The sequence below is a fragment of the Heloderma suspectum genome, chromosome 6, assembly GCF_057233095.1.
Source record: "Heloderma suspectum isolate Gila_16-S chromosome 6, 16-S_ref, whole genome shotgun sequence".
In the NCBI taxonomy this organism is placed as follows: domain Eukaryota; kingdom Metazoa; phylum Chordata; class Lepidosauria; order Squamata; family Helodermatidae; genus Heloderma; species Heloderma suspectum.
In genome coordinates, this window is record NC_139463.1 from 69,485,539 (window position 1) to 69,506,824 (window position 21,286).

At 46.5% G+C, this 21,286-nt stretch overlaps 1 protein-coding gene across 1 annotated transcript in view; it reads left to right on the forward strand.

The window, feature by feature from the left end:
* Positions 1 to 12,617: 12,617 nt before the first annotated feature.
* Positions 12,618 to 21,286, forward strand: part of LOC146341109 (all-trans-retinol 13,14-reductase-like) — a 33,844-nt gene continuing 25,175 nt past the window's right edge. The window contains exons 1-2 of the mRNA XM_084808264.1: positions 12,618 to 12,821; positions 18,773 to 18,955. Coding sequence (XP_084664390.1) covers positions 12,656 to 12,821; positions 18,773 to 18,955 — 349 coding nt within the window. The 5' untranslated portion in view covers positions 12,618 to 12,655. The remainder of the gene's footprint in view (positions 12,822 to 18,772; positions 18,956 to 21,286) is intronic.

Consider the following 21,286-nt stretch of genomic DNA (forward strand, 5'->3'; position numbering starts at 1 on the left):
AAAAAGGTTTGTGAGTGGGAAAATGTGACAGGATAGCCTTGTGGTGGGAGCTTTGGTCTGGAGCCTAAAGCCTGGACAGTTACACACACACACACACACACACACACACACACTGATGGCAAATAAGTCCCTTATCCTCAGTTTTGGTGTCTGTAAAACGGGGCTAAATTTCATCATCATCATCATCATCATCATCATCAATGTTCTGCCCTATGGCAATGTTTGCAAACATCGAATCCCTCAGTGCAAAGAACTGCTTTTTTTGTCTCCCATCCAAAGGTGCTCAAAAGGCAGGTTCAGAGCATCAGAGACAAGCTCTGTCTAGATCTCCCTCAACCTCCTTGATAATCTCTCCCCACCGGAGACCCTTGGAGAGTTGCTGCAGGTCATAGTAGATAAAATGGATCAATGGTGTAACTTAGCCATAGGAACATAGAAAGCTGCCTTATACTGAGTCAGGCAATTGGTCCACCTAGGCCAGTATTGTTGGCACTGGTTAGCAATGGCTCTCTGGGATTTCAGGAAGGAATTTCTCCAGCCATACCTAGAGATGCCAGGGATTGAACCTGGGATCTTCTACATGCAAAGCAGGGGGTCTCCCACTGAGCCATGCAGGAAGTTGCCTAATCCAAGGCAGCGTCATATAATCTCCTATATTCCACTGGACTATTGTTCTCCCATCCCACCAGCCTCCCAGAAGCTGACACGATAGCAAGAAAGTTGCGTGGCTGGTAGGGACAGTAACAGAAATTATACTGATCTGTAATCCAGATCCTTGCTGCTACACCCTGTTTGTAGTACATGCCACAGTTCATATTTATTTATGTGAACCCCAGATCCCCGCCCGATTCCCCATCTATCCAATACTTTCCTGTTGGGCCTAGGGATGTCAGGGAAGTCTGAAATGGAGTCAAATGATTTTGGATTTCTATGAATTCAACACACAAAGTCCACAGTGGACTGGTATCTTCTGAGTCACACGGATTCCACAGACTTTCTGGAATTGTATGCAAATTTAGTCATACAAAAGTACAATAGTTAGTGAAAAATACACTAATACATACACCTTTTTTAAAAAGCCAACATTTCATGCTTTTCTGATTTCTTTTCAGCCTCTACCGTGTAGCACTAAGAAAAATATACAAAATATAGTGTATCAGCAAAAGTTACGCACATTGCAGAGGATATTTTTGCATATTGTTCTGAAGGGGGGGGCAGCAGAATCCAATTCCATCCATGGGTGGATGATGGAACAAACAACACTTGACAATCTGCAAAACACAGAGAACAGATTCAGCAAGGTCCATACTTACCTAGTTCGGCCTTTACTCCCTCTAAAGGGATCCCACGCTGTTGGTGGAGTATCCATACTTTAGGTTCTTCTGAGTCTCAGCTTTCACTACAAGGCTATCTGCAGTGCTTCTGGGCTCCAGGTTTCTCCTTCCTCCTGCCAGGACCAACCATCACTACCTCACACACTATGGCAGCTCTGCAATGGCGGCGAAACAAGCTGCTACGGAGTGAGGGCAGAACCTTGGGCTCAGCTTTTCACTGCCAGATAAAGGAGGGGAACTCATTTGCAGAGGTTCTCTCACACATCATGTCTCTTTCCTACTTTAAAAAGCCAAACCTGATTCTCCCCCCGCCCCCCGGTGATCATCAAAAAGATGCTGGGTCTGGTTTTCACTGCTTTTTTATGGGGTGAGAGGAGTAATCATCAAGGTTAGCATATTTCTCTTATCAGGAAGAAGATAATATATAGCTGGATAACCTGCCCAGTGCTCGCCTTTTCTCCACAGTTTTAGGCTCTGTTTCTTGTAGCCTCCGGCATTCGTTTCAGCAGGGGTTTGTACAGCAATAATGCCACCTGCTGGTAATCGAGAAGATGAATGTGTGGGTCCCTTCAGTTCCCTTAGCACTGTTCAAGTAATGCTAAAATGCACTGGTGCAGTGGGGGAGCACAATGCATTAATACGGCCTTGTATTGAAATACTAGCCAGGTAGCCATAGGCGACAAGGAATTGCACACAGGTGAGCCCATGGAATTCCATGTAGGCAAGTAACTGGGCTGGAAGACGGGGGATGGAGCACTCTGTCTCCCCTCTGTACCCCGCATAGAAACCAAGCAGGCTGCCAGACAAGGAGCAGAATTCTCTACCAGCTCCCAGCAGGCTAATAATAATAAACCTTTCAGGTTACTTTTTGTGAGCTGTGAATGGTTGCTGCTGGGGAAAGGCATTTTTAAAAGCTGCTTTTGCTTCCCAGGGATTGTGGTGCCTCTTGTATAGAAGAGGGAATTTTGGCAAGTGGAGCTTTCCGCATCTTTGCACCACTCTCACATTGTACCTGCCGTAATTCCCCCTTCTGCACATCTGTTACAGGCTTGGGAGTCTTGGCCTCTCTTGCTCAATGGAAACCAGTGGTTGCAGTTAGGTAATTTAGAGTCTAATAATCTTATCACACACATCTTTTATGAGTGGTGGAGCATAAACCACCTGAGAGGGAAATAAGGATTTTTTTCTGAAATTCTCCTCCTTCAGATTTCTCCCCAGATTTCAGAGTTCTGAATTATTCAATCTTGTTTCTGAAGTAGAACCAGTGCGTTAGGAATCCTTCATTTTTCTGTGTTTTCATTTCCAAATTTTGAACAGAGTTCTCTGTATGTTTGGTTGCCACAGCTCTTTCAGTCCTTCAGGTCTTCCCCCCCTCCCCCCCCACACACATTATCAATAGACATGTGAGCACTGATAAAGAGAAACAAAGGAAGTCACATATATGGTTTCAGGGGTATTTTGCTACCCCAAATGTATCTTGAGTTTGTAAAACGTCCCCAGAACAAACTGTATGTATGGTTGTAGAAGAACAACAAATCCTGTGTCATGGGACACTTTTTATCATAATACTTTCCATTGGCTGGGACAAAAAGCACCCCAATGTCAAAAACAAACAAGGAACAATAGATTTCTTGGGATGTTATTTTATTTTTTGTCTCAAGGTCTTTTTGGTTTTCAGAAAACTCTGTAATGGGTACTTAAATCTGTTTCCTTGGATCAGTTTCTGTTGCATTTTTTAAAATTATGTTGGCTGGGTCAACCCCCCCCCAAAACCCCAACAACATTGGAATCCGATTATTTGGGGGGATAGTTGTTGTTCTTTGTCCCAGGTGCTTTTTGTGTACATAAAGAGAACTGTAAATGATAAGTGGCTGACATTTGGGGACATTGTTTACTACTGTGCAGGTGATGATAATAGTCTAGGACAGGCCTCTCCTATCTGGTGCCCTCCAGATCTGTTGGGCTACAGCTCTCATTATCCCCATGCAGCATTTTGATGCTGGGAGTTGTAGTCCAGCACATCTGGAGTGTACCAAGTTGGGGAAGGCTGTCCTTAAAGGATTATGTTGTAGGTCTACTTCTCGGTGAAATTTTGCAATGAGAAATTGCACCCAGGGTAAATTCTACCCCTTGTCACCGGAAGAAGATGAAACATCAAGAACAAAAAACCTCCCACAGTTTTGATGTGATTGTATGTAAGATTGCATCACAATTCATTTTGTGTCGTGTTTTATCAATGCAGGGGCGTGCGTGTGCCCATCAGTCAAATGCCACAGATAAAGAATCCTGATGTGACCGTACATACAGTCAGATCATGCAGTGCAAACATATATATGATTACATCACTGTTTCTCTTATGCACGCATGTTCGAGAGTAATATGGAAGGGGAGAAGGATGAAAATGAACTGTCGCAGACTGCTCACACTCTAAAGTGGCAATTAAGTTTAGAAAATGTGCTCGTTAAATTGAAATTTAGGAATGGGAAGGGTGGGCAGTGTGGAATGCAGGGCAAAGCAAACCAATAAAAGAAGAATACAGGGGAAAATCCACTCCTTCCTAGGAAGAAAGCAGCACAACTCACAAGCTTTGGGATATTGCAGTTGCGGGCATGGGCAAATCTACTTTGAGGCTGGAATCCAATAGCCACTTACCTGGGAGCAAACTCAGTTGAATTCAGTGGAAATACTCATGTGTAGAACTGTGCTGCAACTGAATGCAAAACTAACACACTAAAGGCACAATCCTATGCATGGATAGCTGGGGCATGCTGGGAGTTGTAGGCTTTTGTTCTGTCTAAATGTGCATAAGATTGCACCCCAAGGCTGTAATCCTGTATCCACTTACCTGGGAGTAACTCCCATTGAACTCAGTGGGACTTACTTCTGAGTAGACATGTATAGGATTGCACTGTAAGCTTCAGATTCTGATGTATCCTTGTGGCACAGTCTTCTTTCCAAACAGGAAATAATTTGAGCTCTGACCCTCACCCACCCCAGGTACACTGCTCTTTAAATACCTACCACTCTCTTTCACACCTTTACTCTCCTGGTAGCAGTGGCTTCCCTATAATTTCCATGTACTTTTTATATTCCACAAAATTTACATGTGCACAAATTTTAACTTTGTAAAGATAACTAAACTAGAGGAGAGATTTATGTACCTTTCTTTTTAAACAAAATTATGGTGTATATTTAAAGAAGGGGGGAATCTATATAAATTGCTAGCAATTTTGGGTGCACAAAGATTTTAGGCATAAGGATATAACTTACTGTAGCATCCCTGCTAGAAATGCCCAAGAGGACGCAACCAGATGTTGTAGCAAATCAATGTTAAAATTCAAAACTGATGTATTTATTTTATTAGGGCAGCCATTTAAAAATTGTTGTACTGTTGTTTACATGGATTGAGTCTGGGGAAAAGCAGTCTCATTTCTTTTGAAACACCCACTGTTTACCATTTATCTGAGGCCCAATGACACACACATGCAGCTATGTGATGGCCACTCGACATCCGGACTGGGTTTCATGGGGGATGTTCACTGTGCAACAGATAAACCTGCAGGGCCATCCCTACCATTAGGCTGAGTGAGGCAAATGCCTCAGGTGGCAGATACTGGGGGGCAGCAATGGCAGCCCCCTGACTGTTCCTCCTGAGCCCCCCCCACCATTCCCCTCTGTTGGAGGATTGAGCTGTGTGTGCCACAGGGCCTGTCCTGCACCCCCGAAACAGGCCTGCGCCCCTTAGATGTGATGGAAGATGCTATCCCATCACCAGTATTGAAGTAAGACTCAGCTGGCTGTCCAGTCAGCTCCTGTATGTGGAAAGCGGGAGGGTGGCAAAATACCTTAGACTGGCCCTTCAAACCTACCATTATTAGAGGCCTTGCAGTGCGAACCACCCAAAGAGTGTAGTTTGCAGTTCCATAATGAAGTTGGTGAATTTGTATGGCTATACTAGGGATGTCAGAGAATTCCACCACGGATCTTGGTGAGGCTGAATGCCAGTGCATTTGGCCCCCTGAAATCCATGGCGGAACGAAGCCCCCGCACCCCCATCCCACGAAAGGCGCGCAAAACGGAGCACTTACCTGCTGCCGTCTGCGCTGACTTGCAAATGGCAGCCGCCTGTGGCCACCATTCGCTTCTTCATCATAGCCGTGATAGGCTACATAAGTATTTACGTAGCCTACCATGGCAAGCCAAAAAAAAAAACAGCATACGCAAATGGTGGCGGCTACGACGACTGCCATTTGCTTTCCCTAATTTTAGCCGTTTTAGCCTATGTAAATATTTATGTAGGCTATTACGGCGAAAAAAAGGGGAATGCAAATAGCGTAGTGGGCGCCATTTGCGTTCCTTTTTCCCCTGCCGTTTTAGCCTACGTAAATATTTACGTAAGTTATTAGGTTGAAAAAAAAAGGAACGCAAATAGCGCCCACTACGCTATTTGCGTTTCCCTTTTTTCCGCCATAATAGCCTACGTAAATATTTACGTAGGCTATAACGGCTAAAAATAGGGAACGCAAATGGCGGCCACTGTAGCCGCCGCCATTTGCGTACGCTGGTTTTTTTTGGGGGGGGCTGCCATGATAGGCTTCATAAATACTTACATAGCCTATCACTGCAGCTTCGCTGGACGTAAATGGCGGCTGCTACGGCGGCCGCCATTTGCGTCTGCAGCATCCTGTCTGCGGCCGGAACTCTGGCTGCGGACGGCCCTGGCAAGCGGCTCTGTGGAGCTGCTGCGGAGCGGAGCCGGCCCAGGGAGGATTCCGGGGGGAGGGACGGAGTGCCTCCCCCTCCCACCGCGAATCCAAGTTGCGAAAAGGTAAGTGACTTTCGTACATCCCTAGGCTATACCCACTGAACTTGGTGGGACTTACTTCCAAGGAGACATGCATAGGATCAGGCTGTTAGATACATTCATAATATATATCCCCACTAACCCCACCTAGATTTGTTCTTGTGCCCTTTTTTTGCTTACATTTACATTTCTGCCGGGGCTAAAGTTTATTACACTAAACTCTCTTGCCATTTTGTCCTTTCTCATGATTCTGATATATTCATCGACTGCTCTGTACCTGACCTTTGTGTACTTGTTCTATGCCTCTGTTCCCAAGTTTTCCTGTATGCCTGTCACATGTGTTATGTCATGCATTTATTCTTCTCTGGGCCAGATCTGAAGTTCTCTTTGTCGCTCGCAGGATTGCATTTTAGCTTGAGAACTCACTTGTATGGGATCAGTTATAAGCTCATAGAAGAGTAGGCCATTAAGTCCAACCTTCACCCCCATGGCAAGATCCCCACACATCGCCCCCTGTGAAACATGTCCTGGGCAAAATTACTTCTCTGTGTTTATATCTTCTTTCTTCAAAATGGGATCCCCAGGGGCTCGAGAAATTATCTCACATGTTCACTCATGCCCATCATTTTTTTGCATATCCATCTGTCAGCAGCGGTACTGGAGGCAGGTCTCACAGGGACACAGCACCAGAACTTTTTAATATGCAAGGATGCTGATATCACCTTCCTACGACCACCCCACCCCAGAATTCCCTGTTCCCTCTGAGCTTAGCTGCAATCCTCTCATGAGCTGGGGGGAAATGAAGTTTCCCAGCAGCAATATTTAGTTCCCTGTTGTATGCAAAGCATGTTAAGGTGGTTTGCTCTTGAGTGAGCAATTCAGACCCATTCACTTTACAAAAGACCTGCTCCTGGTGGAGATGAAAACTGTTAGAACCAGTTTGTTGACATGCGCTTCAAAATTTACCACTACACCAGCCACCAGCAGGGCAAACTGTGCATTAAGCAAACACATGTAACAAAGCTCTGATAACGTTTTTTTTCCAGTGAAAAGCTAGTTTGGGAGGTGGGACCGTAGACTGGAGTAGTGGCAGGGGAAGGGAAGGCTGCTTAACCCCTTCCCCACCACCTAGAGTTACTCTGCTTCAAATTCCCCTCTTCCACAGCAGCTTTTCCTGCTGCAGGATCCTCAAAGCACATTTCTCCTGATATTCTTGCAGCTCTGTGTGACTTGCAGGGAAACCCTCCATATTCCAGGTGCCTGGGTCGGAGAAAATGGTTGTCAGGACTCGTTTCTCAGCTTAAGCAAAGCAATCTGCTCCAACAGTCCCCACCCTACTCAGGTGTGGGGGAAGGAAGGCAGTTCTTTCATTACTACATGGCAGATATAGCTTGGCCATCTGAATCCTTTTCCATTTATTTGTTTTATCTGCCCGTTGCAATTGTCTTACTCTTCCTCCTGTACTTGCATTTGTACCTCCTATTTGTTATCTATCTTCGCCCCCGCCGTTCTATTTTTGTCTATTCCCTTGTCCTTCTCTCTGTACCCCTCTGCCTACCTGTTTCTCAGCCTTGCTGCCTAATCCATTCCCTGCCAGGAATCACTCCTTGGTTCTGCCCCACTGGTCTGTGAAGAAAGCACAGCTTTGCACACCGGGGCTTCTCTGCTTTTCCCAGTCTCCCTTCCAGGTGCCCCTAAGGGAAGGAAGCAGAATGAAGCTTCTGCTGGTCTGGTCAATGACCAACATTAGGACAGGGACAACCTTTTTTCTTTCATGGGCTGCATTCTCTTGTGGGTAAGCTGTCCCGGCGGGGAGGCTGGGATGACACACACGTCAGCAGTGAGCAGGGACAAAGCCAGCAATGGACAGGGCCAGAGATAAAACTGGGTGGGTCACCCCTTTTTTCTTTCTGGCACCCCCTCTTCTCTCCCTTTGTGCCACCCCTTTTCTCTCCATTCCTGGCACCCCTTTTCTCCCCCTTTCTGCCACCCCTTTTCTCCCCCTTTCGGCCACCCCCTTTTCTCCCCCTTTCAGCCACCCCTTTTCTCCCCCTTTCGGCCACCCCCTTTTCTCCCCCTTTTGGCCACCCCCTTTTCTCTCCCTTTCTGCCACCCCTTTTCTCTCTCTCACTCTTCCTTTGCGCACAGCAGGCTGCCAGGAAAGGGACAAATCATTCTTGCCAGAAGTCTGAAATGATCATATGCAGAGGGCTTTTGGAATTAGGCTGAGGGCTGCATGAAATTGTACTAAGAACTGCCCACCCCTGTGTGAGGAGATGCTTGGATGAGCATTATTGTAGGCAGGAACTGATGTCTGAATGGCGCAGCAAGATTTTAAAAGTGTTTGGCCTGGGCAGGGGGAAGCATTCGGGCTTCACTTCGGGCCACAAAATGCCTTGGGCCACCACTGATCCTGTGCTGTTCCTTTCTCCTTCCTCCACCTCTTTCTTCCTAGTTTGAGCTTCTTACATTCCCACAACTTTGACCTCGCCACCTCTGTGTTTTTTGTGTGTTCATCCTTTGGGGCTGCACCCACAAGTCTTGCTTCCAGTATTTTCTGTCTCAACAACTACAAGGGCTAGAAAATGTTATTACTTCCTTTTAAAAAATATTATTATTATTATTATTATTGCAACTTTCGGCATAAAGAAAACTACACACTTAGGGCGCAATCCTATGGCCTCCAGTCAGTGGCTAGACGGCCATAGGATTGGTCGGTTCCTGGAAACCGACCTTGGAGCCCATATTGCAAGGTCGGTTCCTGGAGAACCTACCTCCACTGCCTCCCGCGACACCTCGTAGGCAGCGCGGATCAGCCCTGTGCTCCGCACTTGGAAGAACAGCATGGAGAGGGGAAAATGGGGTGTTCCTGGGGGCAGAGTTGGAGGTCAGAAGTGCCGGTACGACACTTCCTATGTGCCATCTGGCCACCCCTCCCCATGCTCCGTGGTCACACGGCTAGACAGCCGAAATTGGCTGTCTAGCCGCAAAAGCAGGAAGGCGGGACCGTGGAGGAGATGGGCTTCTCACCACTCCTCCTGCCTTGCAGTGGATAGTGGTCGCCCCCTGGTTCGGAGGCGACCATCAATCCGCATAGGATTGCTCCCTCCAATTGCATGACTAAATCATAAGAACTGGGAAATCTGGAGAAGACTCCCAATTTATAAACTCAATAGTATTTTAGTGGTTCTTTCTTGTATGATTTTGTGGGGCATTTCTGTGTGTGTGTGTGTGTACTAGGTGAATACCTTTAGAATTTTTAAAACTCTCTTTGCATATATAGATATATACACACACTTTATATACTGTGCAAGAGTCTCATAATGGAAATGCTGGTCTTCTTTTTACTATTTACTGTTTTTGGTTTTTGGTGCCATTTTATAGTCTTACCCTTGAATCATCTGCTGTTGTTTTTAAACCAGCATCTTTATTAAAAGGATAAATAGTTCAGTGTCCATTTACTGTCTGTGCTAGAAAAGTTGTCTTGAAAGTGTTGTTCCTTTGACTTAGCGCCACACTTTAGAAGATGACTTATTTATTTTTTACGTCGTGGGGGGTGGGATATTTGGAAGGCTTGGCTTGATACCTTCTCTTCTACTCTTCTGTTGTTGTGAGTGGGACATTGTTCAAGTCTTCCTATTCTGAATTTATTTGTTATTGTAGTTTATTATAATTATACATTTATTTACTTCTTGATTTATAAACAACAACCGGAATGAATTAGGAAAATTTAGATTTCTTCTTTTTTTAGCGATAACCAAATTGGATAGAAAACTGCCATTTTGAGGAAGCCCACTGGGGTAGTGATGCTCCAGTGGTCGTTGCTGAGTAAGCCAGGGGTAAAGTATGAATACTGCCAAACGTTTACCCACTTTGGAAGACCTGGGTTGTTCTCAAAAGACAAATGAGGAGGAGAAAACAGAAGAACATTCTCTCTGCCTCTTTGTCTCTGTTTCTAACTCTCCAACTGTTTGGCATGGCAATAGCCTGCATTTCCACTGTTCCTTATGTTTACACATTTTCCATTTTTTAAAAAATCTGCACACTGTTTTATACTCTTAGTAACTCTGTGAATAGGCAAGTAGCTTCTTTGAGAATCCAAATGCTGCTGCACATTTCTTTCTCTTTATACCTGTACCTGTTATGCCCCTGTAGCTACTACTGAAGCCCCCCCACCTTTTATTACACTTCTGTTAACTTATATTAAATTTCAAAGGGAAAAAAACCACTGTCTCCTGTGTCTTCTCCTTTAACCTGTAAGGTTCCATTTTGTTACCGTTTTCGGAAATTTTGGGATTCTGAACTTCCCAAGGTTTGTTGGCAATTCACGCCACCGTCTGTGCTTAAATGAATGTGCACAGATGGCGCCAGTGGAGGCTGGTGGCTCTGATGTCATGGGGTGGTCAATCTGCTCTGGGTTTCAGGCAGAACCAGTCAGAACTCTGAAGGAGTTATCCAAGGTGCTATACAAGCTATTCAACCCAAAACTGGTTCAGCACCTTGGATAGCTCCTTTTAGAGTTCTAACTGGGTCTGACTGAAACCCAGAGTGAATTCACTGCCCCACTGACACTGGATCCACCGGCCTCCGCTGGATGGATCTCTTGTATTGGACGTTTGTGCAGAGGAGAAAACAGCCACGCACCGTATCCCAGTAATGCATGCATTGCTCTGTCATGCCTTACACCACACAGTGCAGCCTGTGGCCCACAGGACACGTGTCGTGCAGCTTTTGGAGGTCACCTGTACGGTCTGCTGTCCCTGATGCCCAGACATGCTCAATCTCCCCTCCCCCCCATGCTACTGCCCTGTTTCAGCCAAGTGTGCAAGGAGTCATCCCGGCATGCCCTGCTTCCCAGCAAAATGGGGAGGAGAGGAGTTAGGATCTTAGCCAGTGCTATAGCAGGTTCACAGGCAGTGCTGGTACTTTTTTTATTAGCAGTGACACTGGCATCCTCTGCCCCCCTGCCCCCCTTAGAGTTCCCTGTTTCCCCTGAGCTTAGCTGCAATCCTCACAGTAGCTGGGGGGAAATGAATTTCCCCAGCAATATCTTGTTCCCTGTTGTGATGCAAAGTATGTTGGGGTGGCTTGCTCTTGAATGGGCAATTAGAATCCCTTAGCTTTACAAAAGGCCTGCTCCTGGTGGAGATAAAACTGCTAGAACTGATGCGCTTATGGGTAATGTCACGATGAGTGCCTGCACATCAACATTTACCACTACGCCACTGATCTTAGCCCACAGGAAAGAGAGGTTATACCTCCCCATCTCTGAGATGGAGGGGGGAATGTGTGCATGTGTGCTCACGTGTGAGTACATGCATGAGAGTGTGTGTATATGGCAGGGAAGAGAAGCTGTGCAGTGCAGTGTGCATGCATGCATGCATGGGTGTGCATGTGGCATGCACCAGTGTAGCCACAGCTCCATTGCCCCACGTGGCCCACAGAGGCCCAAGATTTGCCCACCCCTGCTATATAGATTCCCATTTACATGCCTGAATTCCTCGCACAGGTAGTAATGCATGGACTCCCCTGCTCTTCAGATTTATACAGCCAAACCACAAAATGTCTAGAGGTGGGTGAACCACCTTCTCCTCCAGTTTATATTGGTTCACCTTAGCAAGTAGCCCATCTACTTCCTGCAGACTTGGAAAGCCACGTGGCACCTTTCTAAGCCAAACCACTGACGTCTCTCCCACTCTACCCCCTATCCTCCCTCCAACCTTCTTTCTGTCCTGTCCAACCCACCTACCAGAGGACAGCTGTGTGAGAGAGGGATGTACGAGTATTTGGTTCATATTCACAAATCATACAACCATGACCCAACTTTGGATGTGAATGTGAACAGGAGAGCATGTTCTCCCAAAACGTTAGCAAAATCTCAAACTTGCTTTCGCATTAGAAAAATGCACATTTTTTAAAATGCTCATTGGCACGCTTTATTCTATGGGGGGAAAGTGTGCATTTTGATGTGTTTTTTTAAAAAGGCCCATTTTTCCCATTCAAAATGCACACTTTTCCCATTCGAATGAAGTGGGGGCAGGGGGAGCGCAAACAATGCAAACGAGGTGAGCCAAGCTTCAAGCTGATATTTGCAGAATCTGGGCAATCGCAAAAATAGTTTGTTTGCCTATTCCGAGCGAGAGACTATCCTCAAACTAAGAGCCACCTGACTTTCTTAGGCGATGTATCTCCAGTGTATAGCACTGCACATTGAGCAAGAAAGGGGACTTCCTTCTTACGGGTGGGGTGGTGGTGGTGGTTACACAGACCCTGATTTGTACCCTCTATCATTGCTTCCTTTCCACACCTCCACAAAACACTCATCCCGCCGACATCAAGGGTCTTTGGAACTGGTCTGAGAGATCAGTTTGGGGAGTAAAGAGTTAACATGAGAATAACCTTGCCACTTGTTGGCTTGCTGCCCTGGATGGTCATGTGGGCTATAATTGCAAGGGCCTTGAAGAGTGTTGGGTGCAGAACTCCCAGCCATCTTCCTCTAGCACCCACAGAGAGAGTCATGTGGCTGGGTCTTCTGCTGCTGTTGTTTGTCCTACTGATCGTCAGCCTTGTTTACTTCCATGTTTTCCGTGGCACAAAGGGGAGCCCCTTTAACCTGGAAGATGTGCATTTCCCCAAACCACTCGTCATGGACCAGGAAGCTCGCAAAAAAGTCCTCAAGAGAGGTAAGTGTGAGCCTGCGACGCCCTGCGTGAACTGGCCACAAGCTGGATTGGATTGGGCCTTGATGGCAAACTGGCCCTAGGAATGCCACAAACTGAAGTACAGGCATGTATAAGAAGTGAACCTAAACAAAATTCTCCCCCATCCCTAGTCTTGGGTGCTGGATTGATTCCACAATATTTTCAAGATCTTGGTTTGGGGGGGGGGGGGATTAGGGTTATCATACCCCAGAGAGCAAATCTTCCTCCAGTTAATGTGGAAAGGACAAATCTTGATCATGCTTGCTCTCACGACAACTCTGTGAGGTGCATTAAAAGGATGACATGCAGTGGAGATGGAAGCCTTAACAGCAGGAAGAACAGTCCCATACCCATGAGCCACGTCTTTTTCCTGTCCTGCTCTTCTCATTAACAAGATGGTATCTTTGTTGCCTGTCCTGGCCCTTTAAAGCTGTGCTTCCAAATACAGAAAATATGATAGCGCTGCTCTTTCTGGCAGGACAAATAGCAGTGCTGTGGTTGCCTATTTATTTTATACATTTCATACGTTTCTAATGTGCCCCAAAACTAATGTCTGGGTGGATTACAACCAGTTAAAAAATTAAAATGCCAATAGAACACAGTTAAGAATATAACATCTATATATTAATATGGGGCACAAATTTTTGTTCACTCCGTTTCGACCCCATAAATATTATCTGATCAAGTTTGGAATGTCTCAGATTAAAGCTGATGATGCCTAGATTTGCAGAAAAATAATCGCACCCCCCAAAATACATTGACAGCTTCACAATCAATTGTTGATGTTCATAATAATTTGTATCGTGGAGCCAAATGGGTACGCAATACATGATCACATGCATTCCTGTCTGGGGTTTCCCCACCACCACATTCTAGCAGTGGGTGCAGCCCAAAGTGGGTGGAGCCAGAGCCCAAAGTGGGTGGAGCTACAGAAGTGACTCTTAATTTTGTCTAGCATGCAATAGGGGGAAAGCAGACATTTGCATCCAGGCATTCTCTTTCCCCTACGTCCATGAGCCCCCCTTTGTAGTTGGAAGGGATCAATAATTGTCATTGGAATAGATAATATTGTTAACTTGGAATGGGGCCAATGAAGGGACATGGCCTCAGAACATAGGAACAGAGGTAGCTGCCATATACTGAGTCAGACCATGGGTCCATCTAGCCCAGTATTGTTGACACTGACACTGACTGGCAGCATCTCTTCGGGGTTTCAAAGCCTCCGACCTCGCGGGCGCCCGCCTATCCAAAGCAAGGCAGGAGAGACAGAGGGATTGTTCCCTCCATGCCTCTCCTGCCTTGCTATTTTTCCCTAGGCAGCCATTTTCAGCTGTCTGGGGGGGGGGGGGCAACTGGGAGAGGAAGCTGCTGTACGACATATTGGATGTGGTGTAACGCAGCTCCGCTCTCCCTGCCCCAGAACGCCCCCCAGCCATGCCCCTTTTCAGTCACTCCACGCTCCTCTTCCGAGCGCAGAGGATAGGGCTTCTCCGCGCTGCCTCCGAGGTAGCGCGGATGAGGGAGCAGTCGGTTTTCCAGGAACCAACCTCGGAGTGCGGGCTCCGAGGTCGGTTCCTGGATGAGCATATCCTATGGCCCTCTAGACAGGGTCTAGCAGCCATAGGATTGCTCTCTAAGAATTTTAATACAAATTTAATATGAAGTTGTGAAAACTCAAGATTGGGTAAAGCAGCTGATTAACAAAGTTACTAAATCGTAAGTCACACATGCGTGGTTGCAAAATTTTTCGCAACAGGTACAGCTAGTATTCATATTATTTTTTGATACTGACAGTTGAATCTTACTTCAGTGCTAGCTGCTTCTGCTGTACCTGAGGGCTGCAGGGTGGGCTGTGTGGTGCACATACAGCTCTGTCCTCCAACACCTTGCTCCTCCCAGCATCTGCTGCGTGAGGCAGCTGCCTCACTCTGCCTAATGGTAGGGCCAACCCTGCCTGAAGAAAACATGGTAAGAAGCTGTACCTTTGACCTTCAGCAATTAGGTTTATCACTTCTATGGTAACCAAGGCACACCCTCATACATGTCTTGCTGGAAAAAGTGGCCAAAGTGCATCCTCATTGCCATACAGTTCAAAGGTTACCCTGTGGTTTTAAAAACAAGACTCCTTATCTCATAACAGCTTTGTCCCCGTAAATCAGTTGACTCGCACTGCTACTCAATGTTTGTCTCATGCTGATGGTGTGCCAACTGCTGTACAGAACATAGAATTAGTCCCTGCCCCAGAGAGCTTACAATACATGCGGCATGCTCAAAGTCAGCCCCACATGCAGCCACAGGAAGGCATCACAGAAGGAAAGACTTTGCGGAAGGCTTGGGTCAAAAGAATGAATAATCACCCTGCTTTCATATGCTTACGGATGCTTCATGCATATTATCTCAGGCATCATTACAACATCCCAATAAGGTAGGCCAGTATTAGTGTATCTGTAAGGCAGATGGTGTGTGTGAACCCAATGGCATATTAAGGACATTTAGGCTGCAATGCTGTACCCACTTACCTGGGGGTAAGCCCCATTTAACTCAGTGGGACTTACTTCTGAGATGACAGGTGTAGGATTGCATGGTCAGTGAGTTTGTCCCCAAGATGAGATTTGAAACAAGACATCCTTGTTTACAGTTTACCTGCCATTACTTTGCAATCTTAAGCACATTTACTAGGGAATAAGTGCCACAGAACTAAGGGGGGCTTGCGTCTGGATAAATATGTTTAGGGTTGAAATTTGTTGTTGTTGTTGTTAACATTTATAGTCTCTTTTCAGGGTAAAGACCCTCTCAAAGCAGATGACAACTTAATGGAAAATTAAAAATACATAATCGAACCCTAAAAACAATACATAAAGCATTAAAATTAATGAATAAGATGTAAGAAATAACACTGCAGCAGCAGTTAAAACTGTAGTTCAAAGCACAGTACACTAAAATTAACCAAATGCAGACTGGAATAAACACATCTTTAAAATTCTTCTGAAGGCCAGCAAAGAGGGAGCCATGCACACTTCCTACATTCCAAAGATCTGGGGCCATCACAGAAAAGGCCCTGCTACTCATCAATCCCACAGCTCTTACTGGGACCAGAGAACAGGGCCTCAGATTATGACCTTAAAGCTTGGACAGATCCCCCTGGGTACAGACGGTCCTTCAGAGTGGGACATTCCAACCATTTAGAGTGCAAAATAGATGAACAGCACTATACTACGCTATGACAGGACATGCATTTGGGAAGGGGCTATAGCTCAGTAGTAGAGCAGTTGTTTTGCATCTGGAAAGATCCAGGTTTAACCCCAGACATCTCCAATCCATTTAAAAGGGTTAGGTAGCAAGTGACATGACAGACCTCAGTGTGAGAACCTGGAGAACCACTACCAGACAGAAGCTTGGATCCAAACCTAGTCATACTTAGCACAGACCCATTGAGATCAATGTACTTAGCCATAGCTAAGTACAGGGCTGGCATTAGGCATGGTCATGGATGCCACTGCCTACTTGCTCCCTGGCTCTGCCTGTCAAGCAAGGAAGTGGTAGCAATTGCCAGGGTTGTATCTGAGCCCATAGAGTCCCAGAGTAGCTCTGATTCTGAGGAGGAGATAGAGTCCATGGGAGAGGAACACCCTCAGGTTTCAGAGGTGCAGCTGGAGGGGGAGCCCCTCCCTGCTCACATTCCTGGGAGCGATACTGACCCTGGCATGGAAAGGGAGGAACAACTTGAGCTTTTAGACATGAAGCGCAGATGCAGGCTCAAGTGAGAGGTTGTGAGAGCTGAGCTGAGGTCCTCAGCCAGTTTGGCTCAATGTCAGCAGCTGCGCCCTGAGGCCCCATGGGAAAGGGGGATAATTTCCCCTCCTACTCCTTAAGTTCAGAAAGTTGTGCTTTTCTCCAAATGGAGACCAACTGATGTCCTAACCCTTAGAAACTCCTGGTAGGCTGTTCCTTTGTATTCCCTCTGTAGTTCCTTTGTATTTCCTCTCAAGCCTCATTAGGTTGAATGGAAATAAAGCTTTGGAAAGCAGCCCTTTTGTCTGACTGTTGGTTCTGCCTATTGGAGGGCTCAGAAGACTACAGGGGCATTCCTGACAGCAATGATGAGAAGGAGGAGGAGGAGCGATAGCAGCTGGTGACAATGGCGGTGAGAAGATAGAATCACTGAGGGAGGGGGCCCACTGAGGGTGTCTGGCCCAAGGGCTCTCCAAAACCTGGACTAAGTATGACTAAGTTGGTATCCAACCCAGAGTAGACAATATCTGACTAGAAGGCCCAAGAGAAATACTCTACCCTGGCAGTGTAAGGCAGCTTGGCATGTTCAAGACCTATGAGTTCAAAGCCAACAACTACAAAAAACTCAAGCAGCAAATATAGAAAAACGTTCAAATGAGAGCCAGTAGAGCACAGTTTTCAGCGGTGAAATGGTCTTGCGACTTGTTGTCATTTTTTTTAATGGGGTGGGGTGTTGGGGACACTTCATTTAAGGGGCAAAGTGCTTTCAAAAATTATGAGCGTTTGAGAAAGTGTGTGACAAAATGCATGTATATTAAAAATGTGCACAGAAATGCTTTATTTAATTGGGAAAGTTGCTTAAGGAAGTTATTACTACTACTATTTAAAATATTTCTTGGCCGCCTTTCAGGGCAGGGGCCCTCCCAAAGCACCACACAATGCGGACAAAGATGTGTACATTTTGAAGAATGCTGCTTGAGCTTCGTGGAAAGCCCCCGAGAGGACTTTGGCAGAACTTCCTCCCTTGGGGCTTCCCTGTGCTGCTGCCTGCAGAGTGCCTGAAAGCTGAGCGAGGAGCTGGTTGTTATTTTCCTTATTTTTCTTCTTCTTGTCGTTAAAAGGACTTTAAATAACAGCAAAGCCAAACCACAAATGCCTCTCTCCGCTTTCAGGCCCTCTGCAGGCAGCAGCATCGGAAAGCCCCAAGGCAAGAGGTCCTGGCTAAGTCCTCCAGCATGCTTCATGAGAAACTCAAGCAGCCAGAGATGCCGCAAGGACAGAATGGGGGGAAATGATAAAAGAAAGAGCACATGCACCCCGTCCTCAAGACAAGCACTGACGCCCAGCACCCTGAGAAATTTCTCCAAAATTCTCACCCCTTCCCACAATTTTTCAGGTGCAATTTCTTTTGCCCGTCCCCCCAACAAATGGTCGAAAATAAATAGATCAAAACATTTGACACGGTGCTAGTATAGAATGGAATGGAACGTTCAAATAGATATCAAGTGAATAGTGCCCAATGGTGGAAGTTGTGCCGCCCCTGCAGTGGGCATTGAACTCTTGGGTTAGAAGTGCCAAGATCAGACTCAAAGGTTTACTTACAAGGAGTACTTTATTGGGTAACTTACAGCACGCAGGCGTACCCAATGGTTGGATCAGACAGCTTGTCTGAACCCCGAGCCACTGGGTACAGTAGGTCTTATACTCTACAGGTTAGCAATAAGCAGCGTTTCAGCAGCACGTGCCCCTAGCGTTCATTCCCAGCATAAACTAACAGCACTTGGATCTCAAGCACAGCTACCTGTAGCTTTAAGGTAAACAAACTCTGATTCTCAGGCTCATCAGTGATAAGACATTCTCCTCATTAGCAAGGAATGTTCTGAGAAGGCTGTTATCAGCCCTTTGAATAATCTTCACATGCTCAGAGGCTTACTAGCATGGGAATTGCACCACTAATGAACGTAAGCAAGCATTATGGATCTCTAGGCCCCTCTAACACTATAAATGACTTGGCTACGCTCCTGGGGCCAATACAGAAGTGGATTGCATGATTTTCTGGCGTTCTAACAATACAATTATTGGTGGCAGTGGCAAAATATTTCCCCTTCTCTGCTTTGAGCTCTTCTTATGTTGAAAGCCCAATCACCTCCCACAGAAGAACTCAGCCAAAGGTCTGATTATCTTGCTGTTCTTCTCCTCAGGTTTCTCCCCAGATAAAGTGCCCCCTAACTTAGATGCTATAGTTATCGGAAGCGGCATTGGGGGGCTGTCTGTGGCTGCAGTCTTGGCAAAGGCAGGAAAACGGGTTTTGGTGCTGGAGCAACATAGCAAAGCCGGAGGATGCTGCCACACCTTTCAAAAGAAAGGCTTCGAATTTGACATCGGTAAGGCTTGAGAGCTGATGTGAAATGTCTCATGGCTGGAGGAGGAGGAGAACCCAGCTAGAGATGGGTGAACTAGGGATGTTCAAGCTGGCCAAAATTCTCTGAACGTCATTCCAAAGCTATGTTCAGCTTGCTCTGTAATTTATTTTTTTTAAGTGCACATTTCAAAGTGTGCATTTTTTTAATTAAAAAAGCATTTTGCAAACATGATTACAAATTTGGGAATGTGTGAACATTTTTCAAATAAATGCTCTCCTGTTTGCGTTCAGTGTTGCAAATGGGGAATGCTCGGATGATTTGCGAACTGAAATGAAATTTTTATGTATCCCTCAACCCAGCCAGTGGCTTGACTGTATCAGGATTTGGAGACATTTGCATAATTCAACCTTTGCAAATTCCAGAACAAACTGACCTGATCCCCACCGGCCAGACTAACCTTTGGTTTGGAACTGAGGGCCAAAACAGACATGACTTTAAATGTGTGTCTATCAGCCATGTCTTTTAAAAACTTTTTACCCTAGAGGGCCCCCAATCTGGATCAGGACCATTGTGGGTGGAGGCGGGGGGGAGCTTTTAAGATCTGGATCAGGGCCCCTGTGCCTCCTCTAGTGTAAAAATGAAGGGAAAAAAAGACAAAGCTGCGAGACACACATTTAAGTAATATCTGTTCTGGCCCATAGTTAGCCACCAGATTTTGTACTTCCTGAATGTTCTGATGCTGTTCTCAGCTCAAACAATTTACCAAAAAGCATTTTTAAAAGTGTGTTTTGAGAGAAAATATGTTTAGAAGTGCACTTTTAGAAAACAGGTCTATTCGAGCTGAGCTGAAATTTCTCAGAAAAGATTTTTCTGAGAAAATTTCTGAGATTTTTCTGTTTCTCACCCCACTAGAAAAAGAGGCCCACTTTGCAGAATTTTATCTCCACCCATTTTGGGGGGTGGTAGCCAGAATTCTCCACACAATGCCCCATAATGATGCTAGGCCCAGGGCATTATAGGGGTGCAAAATAGCAGCCAGGCTGCCAATACAGTTGCCACTTGCTGCAGCAGCAAAAAAAGCAAGAAAAGAAGAAAAAGAAAGAAACGGTGCTTCTGCCACCGCTAATGGTGAATCCCACCCCAGGGAAACTGTTGGGGCATTTGCTATTCCCTGTAGAGAAATTTGGTGAAATCCCCCCCCCCTTATTTATTTATTTATTGTATTTTTATCTCGCTCCTCAGCCAAAAAAGGCTCCCGGAGCAGCTTACAATCAATGAACGAAGAAGACAGTCCCTGCCCACAGGCTTACAATCTAAAAAAGACAGGACACACAAGGAAAAGGCGATGGGGAGGGGAGAAAAAAGAATTAGGTAGACGGTCAGCAGGGCTGGTGGGATGGCCCCGTTCCCCCCTCTCATCTCCCAAAGGAGGGGCAGTCCAACTGGAGCAGGCCCTCACGTTCCCTTTGCCTGCTCCCTCGCTGCTCCTTCTTCCCCACAGGGCCATAGATGTCAGTTAGCCCTGGGGGTGGGGAGGAGTCCAACTGGAGCAGGCCTTGATTTTGCCTTTGCCTGCTCCCTCGCTCCTTCTTCTTCCCCACAGGGCCATGGATGTCAGTTAACCCCTCCATTTCTTTGCTCGCACATAGGGTGGAGAATCTGGAGGTCCCATTTCCACATAGCTCTAATTCACCTTTCCCCAGCCTAGTGCCTTCCAGGAGCATTCAACTAAAACTCCCATCATCCCTAGGGATGTATGAAAGTCACTTACCTTTGCGGAGCTTGGATTCGTGGTGGGGGGGAGGCGCTCTGTCCCTCCCCCCAGAATCCTCCCTGGGCCAGCTCTGCGGAGCTGCCGGCCAGGGCTGTCTGCAGCCGGAGTTCCAGCCACGGACGGGCTGCTGCGGACGCAAATGGCGGCCGCCATAGCGGCCGCCATTTGTATCCTGCGAAGCTGCCGTGATAGGCTACGTAAGTATTTACGTAGCCTATCACGGCTATGATGAAGAAGTGAATGGTGGCTGCAGGGCGGCCGCCATTCGCAAGACAGCGCGGACGGCAGCAGGTAAATGCTCCGTTTCATGCGCCTTTCATGGGTTGGGGGGGCGGGGGCTTCGTTCTGCCATGGATTTCGGGGGGCCGAATGCACTGGCATTCAGCCTCACCGAGATCTGTGGCGGAATTCTCTGACATCCCTAATCATCCCACACCAGCCAGCTGGTTGTTGTACAACACATCTGGAGGGACCAGGCTGGGTGAGGCTGCTGTAATTCTTAGCAATTCACACTTAGGGATGTTAGAGAAATCCATTTGGGGGCTGGAGTTTGATGAGTTTTCCTAGGTTCAGCCCCC